At 43.8% G+C, this 6886-nt stretch overlaps 1 protein-coding gene across 1 annotated transcript; it reads left to right on the top strand.

Moving 5' to 3' along the window:
• The first annotated feature begins 2151 nt into the window (after positions 1–2151).
• On the top strand, positions 2152–5825 carry LOC131899887 (homeobox protein Rhox5-like). Its single transcript, XM_059251351.1, has 4 exons — positions 2152–2259; positions 2427–2805; positions 4340–4385; positions 5673–5825. Exons 1-4 carry the CDS (start codon positions 2193–2195, stop codon positions 5721–5723), a joined length of 543 nt encoding a protein of 180 aa, XP_059107334.1. The 5' UTR covers positions 2152–2192; the 3' UTR covers positions 5724–5825.
• The last annotated feature ends 1061 nt before the right edge of the window (positions 5826–6886 follow it).

Genomic DNA, 6886 nt, shown 5'->3' with positions numbered 1-6886 from the left:
ATTTGAAGAGGGAAATGGGAGTTGGGAGGAAGGTCAATAAAGAGAGAGAGAGAGTAAAACAACACTAATGATGTCTGAAAAAAAAAAAGGAATTATTTACCTAAAATTACACTTAATACATGTAAGTCTATGTGTATAAACACACATACATACGCTTAGAGTGTGTGTGTGTGTGTGTGTGTGTGTGTGTGTGTGTGTGTGCGCGCTAAGCTAAGTTATCCCACTCGGGCTGACAGTGCTCCCCCCAAGAGGCATAGACTATATAACAAAACCCCCAGTACCAGGCATGAGAAACCCTATTTCAAGTTGTTGGCCAGGGAGGGCAGTTGGAGAGAGTGAAAAGATCTGAGAATCATCTGGCTACTGCTGTTGCTTTTAGTGGCCTCCCAGAACTGACAGTTAGTCCGTATTGCTGGAGACATGACACACTTCACACACAGGACTTGGAGGAATAATACAGCTGGAACTGACCTGGAAGCCTCCCCTCCCCCACCCAGGACTGGCTTTCCTAGTCTCAGAAGGTGCAATGCAAGCTGCCAAGAGAGAAAAGCAATCAATAGTCTACCCAGCTATAACTCCTATGTATATTGTAACCACAAGCAGTAAAATGCACTTCTCTTTTCAAACATCCTAGGAACATTTTTGAGGAAAGATCACGTGTTAAGACAAGGAGCATGTATCAGTGAATTCAAAAATTAAATCAAGTCCCATTGCCCAGAACCACATTTGAAAATGGAGATATTGGAATTTGGGGGAGGAGATGGATTTTTTTTTTTTAGACAGTGTGCATGTGTCCCAAGCTAGGTTCAAATAAACTGTAGCTGAAGATGAAGTTCTGCTCTTTCTGCCTCTACCTTCTGAATGCTAAGATTACAGGCATTAAAACCTCAGACTCCGGGCTGCCTTTATACTGTGCTGAGGAGTAGTCATGAATAGTGTTATGCATGCTAGGCAAGGGCTCCATGCAATAAGCCACACCACCAATTCAGAAGTGAGTGTCTTTGCAATCTTGACCAGAACTAGAGAGTAAAATTTCTCAGGGTCTGTGCTCCTTGACGCCAGCAGTTTCGGGCTACACAGCAAAGAGCAAAGGGCAGGAAACAACATATGGAAATTTAGTTAGAGATAGTTCCAGATTCTGAGGTATGTCTTTCAGTGGGAGAACTCCTCCTCAGGCACGCTAGAAAAGGAACTGCCTGGGGATAGGGATATTGGATCTTTGGGATCCTTTCTAGTCTCAGAGTGACCAGGACATGTTGAGAAAACTTGTATGCCTTAGGACCAGTCTGACCACATGCCAGTGAAGGGGCTGCTTGACCGACAGTTCCTAGATGGAGATCAAGGCCTGGTCTTGACCCTTTGATCATTCAGAGACGACATTAGAAGTGTATGTGTTCAAGAGAAAGGTGAGGAACCTCAGCACAGATGTGACAATTCTCACAGGCTCAACAGTACTTAACAGCACTAACAAGGCTTAACAGTACTACTAAACCCCAATCTACACCAGTAAAGCTTCAGTAAAGGTAGACCATGCAAATAAGACAGACTCTAAATTCACTTTCTATGAAAACCCAAAGGAAAAGACCTCATGGATAATCTTTATTTCTGTTCTCTGTCAAGTAATAGGTGCCTAGTGTGAACTACTAGGCCTTGAGAAGGGATTGTCTCGCTGTGGTTCTGTCTGGCCTAGAAATCACTGTGTAAAACCAGACTAGCCTGGAACAGATCCATTTCTTCTGTCCCCAGAGTACTGGGATTAAAATCATGAAAAAGCACCCCCCCCCCCAAGTAACCAAGTGATAGTCTAAAAACATTTCTCCAAAGCCTCCAGAGTTTTTCTTCTTCAATATAAGTCTGTTGGCACAATTGACCATCACACCTTTCCTAGGAAGATAATTCACCAAGGCAAAGCTGCAACTTGGAGAGTCTCGCGGGCATCCCAAGGACAGTGCCTTCCCTGCAAACACATCCTGCTCATCTCTCACCTAACTTCTCTGTTTTGCACTTCATAGCAGCAGGAGGTCAAATGGGAGCCAGGATAACATTCTCTTGATTGGATAGTTAGTAACCTGTACTACTGGCCCCCGGGGCAAAAAGAGAACTCTTCCTGGTTGCGAAGCCCGGGCTTTCGCAGTCGCCAGGAGGTCCAACTCAGAATCCGCGGAGGCAAGCTGCAAGTGAGCATTCAGGACATGGAGCGCCGAAAGACCAACTACCTGCTTCATGGGGGACTCGATGAGGATGAAGAAAAACTGAATGGTCAGTGCATGTTGGGAATGGTGGGTTGGAGATGTCCATGAGGAGAGGAGTGTCCCACAGAGACGACTAGAAAGGTGCTGTGCACTGCCGGCTTTGCCGCAACTTCATGGCACCGTCAAACCACCCTGGGCTCTGACTCTTATCTTCTTCTGTTTCGCCACTTCTAGATGCAAAGGCACAGATGCTTTTGCCGGCTGGAGAGGGGAGAAATGAGGAAGCGAGTGAACAGGGCCAGCCTGGGCGGGAAGCCGCAGCAGCGGAAGGGGAAGGAGCCGGAGATTTAAGTGGAGAAGGTCCCTCGGCTGCTGATGCTGCAGGCCTCATAGATAATTTGAACCAGAAGGACCATGGCACCAGCGTCAGCGACCAAGAGAATGAGAAGCAGCCAAAGAAGCCAGTTGGAGAGGGCCCGCGGGTTGCAGAAAGTGTGCAGCCAGTGTCGGTGCTGGTGCGCCAGCGTTGCTTCCACTACAAGTTCAGCCAGTGGCAGTTGCAGGAGCTGGAGCGGTTTTTCCAGCATAGTCACTACATCAGTGCAGACGTGAGGTGAGCAGATAGCCTGGCCTTTACTCCCTGTTTCCTGGGGTGGCTTTTGGCTTTCTCCCTGGTCCTCCTCCTGCCGCCCCTTCAAAACTGCATATTATTTATTCCTTTGTTGTGTTTTGTTTGTGGGTGTGGGAACGTGTTTCTGTTGGCGTAGGTTTCACTTGACACACGCAGTGGACAGAATACAACTTGAGTTAGTCGCTTCTCTCCTTCCACTGGGTGAGTCCCAGGATCAACCTCAGGCCATCAGGCTTGCTGGCCATCACCTTTACCTTCTGAACTATCTCCTCAGCCTCTCTCTTACCCTTTCTAAATAAAAACCACTTCCAAAATCAAGGCCGCCAGACATCCTGCGCTAGTGTGCTAGGGTAAGGGTGAGAGTCATGAAAAATGGGTGTCCTGGCTAGTTTTATGTCAACATGACACAGGCTAGAGTCATCAGAGGAGGGAGCCTCCATAAGATCAGGCTGTAGACAAGCCTGTAGGGTATTTTCGTAATTATTGATTGATATGAGAGGACCCAGACCACTGTGGATGGTACCAGCCCTAGGCTGGTCGGTCATGCTGGGTTCTAGAAGAAAGCAGCTGAAGGAGCCATGAGGAGCAAGCCAGTAAACAGCTCCCCTCCAAGGCCTCTGCATCAGCTCCTGACTCCAGGTTCCTGTCCTATTTGACTTCCTATGCTGACTTCCTCCAATGATGATCTGGAAGTGTAAGCCAAATAAACACCTTCCTCCCCAATTTGCTTTTGGTCATAGTTTTTTCATCACAGCAGTAGTAACCCTAAGACAATGGGAATGAAGGTATTTTCATATAGTATTTCAATGAATCAGAGTGGAAAACTTTGGGCAATGTCTTCTATATGAGTAAAGTCCTGTTAAAAGAAGTGTGAATGGTTTAACGGTTAAAATAATAGAGGGTGACGTTTTCGGTGGAAGGAGAGAACCACCACCCATCAGTTGCCCTTTGACCTGCACAGGTGCACCATAGCACAGGTATGCACACCCCTACACCTATGGAATGCATGCACTAACACATGCTAAAGAAATTAAACAAATAAATGTAACATGTCATTTCCCTGGTGATCTGCAGGCTGGACATCCTCATGAGTTAATTAAACATTAGAACTCTTCAGATGTTCCCCATTAATCCATCTTCTTTTATTTGAGCTTGCCCTTCAATCCTGACAAAAGCCTCACACAGGTTTTTCCTCTTTATGTTTGTTTTGTAGCTTTTGTTTTATTATTTGAGAAAGTCTCCTGATGTCCAGAGCATTTCTTTTGAGGTTTTTGCTGTCCATATTAGTATTTTTCAAATTGCTTATTAGGGATGTGGTGTGTTTTTATGTCTGTTAATGGATGATGATAATAAACAAAATTACCAGTAGAATTTTTTAAGCCTCAAAATCTTCAAGATGAGTGTCACAGAAGGTAAAGGATGGGACAAACATTTAAAAACACATATAAAGTATCTTTCCCATACTTTATTTCACCCAAGATGCCCAGTACTGAACTTCTGCCGTTTTTGCCCTCAGAAAACAGCTGGCAAGATGGATAGGTGTGACTGAAGCTAGAGTTCAGGTAAGGAGAAGACAATTTGGCAAAACAGCTGTTCTAGAACTTGCTTCGTATCTTGGATACTTTCATCCTGTGGGTAAAGTTGTTGTGTTGTGATTTTTTTTTACCTCATTATGTTTCAAAATGACACGTTTTTTAATGATTTTTTTTAAACAATTCATGTGTATAGATATGTCTGCGTCTGTATGCAACATGAATTCAGGTACCCTCAGAGGCCAGAAGAGGGTGTCAAGTCCCCTGGAGCTTGAATTACAGGTAGTCATGAGCTACCTTATATAGGTGATGGGAACCAAACTTGGGTCCTCTACAGGAGCAGCAAGTGCTTTTAACTCTTAGAGATCTCTACAGCCCCCTTAAAATGACTTTTAAGCTTTATGCTCTTTGTGGGTATAAAATGGAATAACAAAACCCAACCCACTTAAAATGGCTCATTTCAAGATGAAGTATAACTTCCAAAAGAAACACACTCCTTAGACACATATGTATCACACATACATGTATCCTGTAGGTAATTATGAATATTTGTGTTTTAACATATAAGATATGTACACATTCTATGAATTAATAATTGTATTAATAACATATTGATATAGAAATGTGTGTGTAACTCCTTGTAACACTAATATTCTTAAGATAGAATGTCTCTGTGGAGACATCCCACTAGAGTTATGAAATATAAATTTTTCAAATTAATTCAAATAAGTTAATTTGAATTAATTTGAAAAGAATCAGAGAGTTCCATGATCCTAAATTGTATTTTTTGTTTTTTGTTTTTTGAGACAGGGTTTCTCTGTGTAGTTTTGGTGCCTGTTATGGAGTTCACTCTGTAGACCAGGCTGGGCGGGAACTCACAGAGATCCGCCTACCTCTGCCTCCTGAGTGCTGGGATCCTTAATTATTTGAAATACTGAAAACTAAGGATAGATTTATCCTTACAGGGCAATTTGGGTGTGTGGATAGTGGACAGGCAGAACCCAGCACTGATAATGCTGATGGAAACTTGGTTAAACAGAGACTGATGGGAATGGGAAAGCAGAGTGCAAATGCCTGGTCCCTCTGTTGTTTTAAAGCACCTGGTGAAGCCACACAGATAAGGACATCTAACCTTATAATTAGTCCGGGGACTATTTTGCAGTCCTGGGGTGGATACCAGGCCCTCCCACATTCTAGACAGCAGGTTCTTCTGTGAAAGAATCTAAATTATAGAGGGCAGCTAATGTTACACGGTGTGTTTTCTGATTATTATCGTAATTGCTCTACTGAACGGATTTTTTTTTTTCTGGCTTGTAGAATTGGTTTAAGGGGAGACGAGAACAATACAGGAGAGATCAGAAGCTATAAATGCTCAGAGGTGCTTCTTTCCCCGAAGACTGTGGAGGAATTCTAGAGAACCACCTTTGCTCAGGAGCCAGATGTTCATAAGCTTTTGCTGACACTAACTCTCTTATACCCTCATTTGTATTTTCAATAAAGATGTGGCTTCTCTGTACATTTGCTCCATTTGTTTTCAAGAATTAGCAAGATGGCTGTGTAAACTATCAAGGAACTGTCATTTAAACCCAATGACAAGGTCTCTTTCCATAAAATGACACCACTGAGTCAGCATCAGTATACCCTGAATACTGCCGGCGTTTCCCAAGTACCATAGGAGGTTTGCACTGACTCATTCATTCTTTTCCATCCCACTATCACCTGTTCCCCCACTCTTAACTTGACAGACCACAAATGTTGAAGAAGGGGAGGACAAGTCCCTAGGAAGAAACAGTCTTTCCCAAAAACAGAGCTAATTCTGCCCATCCTGGGAATCTGGTTCTAACCTTGGACTCTGACAGAAACCTTCTAAGAGAATATTCAAAGACTTCTTGGGAAGCAGGTAGCAAAAGTCTATCTTTCTGCTCCAATTCTCTCCACTGCCCTCCCACCGTATGAAGCACTCAGGGAACTCTGCCAGAGAAAAACAACACTAGAATCCATCCCATCCAGTCTGCAGCGGAGTTTCTGTCTCTTTTGTGTCCTACCCCCAGTCCAGGAGGTATATTATCCATTGTCCCCAGAACAGAAGTTGACTAACACTCCTTAAGGTGCATTTTTCAAACTGTATAATTCTCATGATTTCAGAAACAGAGTAATCACTTAAAAATCTCTTTTATACTCCTGATAAACTGACCATGACTTTAAAAGATCAAAAAAGAAAACAAAATACCCAGTGTACTACGTTATTGTGTCCTTCATGCTGACTCTATGTGGCAGCTGTACACTGAATAGTGTCAAAAAGAAAAACAAAAAGGTGGCCCTACTGCAGCCAGGATCTGTGTTGATGGCCATGGCTCCTGTTACCATCAAAGGCTGGGTTGATGCCTAGGGTCTGGGCTGCCACCTGGTGACATGTTGGCTTTTGGGGTCCACGATGATGATCTTGGTGATCTGCAATGTCAACTAGGGTCAGGGTGACATCGGGCCCAGGCTGTTACCAAGAACCTACTCTGTGCCTGTGGTCCTACCAC

This window comes from Peromyscus eremicus, chromosome X (genome assembly GCF_949786415.1).
Source record: "Peromyscus eremicus chromosome X, PerEre_H2_v1, whole genome shotgun sequence".
Taxonomy (NCBI): Eukaryota; Metazoa; Chordata; class Mammalia; order Rodentia; family Cricetidae; genus Peromyscus; species Peromyscus eremicus.
This window is presented reverse-complemented; position numbering and strand designations above follow the sequence as displayed.

Coding starts and splice junctions, on each gene's coding strand:
- LOC131899887 (XM_059251351.1), top strand. CDS start 2,193: ATGGAGCGCCGAAAGACCAACTACCTGCTTCATGGGGGACTCGATGAG. Junction 2,260..2,426: donor GGATGAAGAAAAACTGAATG/GTCAGTGCATGT, acceptor CGCCACTTCTAG/ATGCAAAGGCACAGATGCTT. Junction 4,386..5,672: donor TGACTGAAGCTAGAGTTCAG/GTAAGGAGAAGA, acceptor TCTGGCTTGTAG/AATTGGTTTAAGGGGAGACG.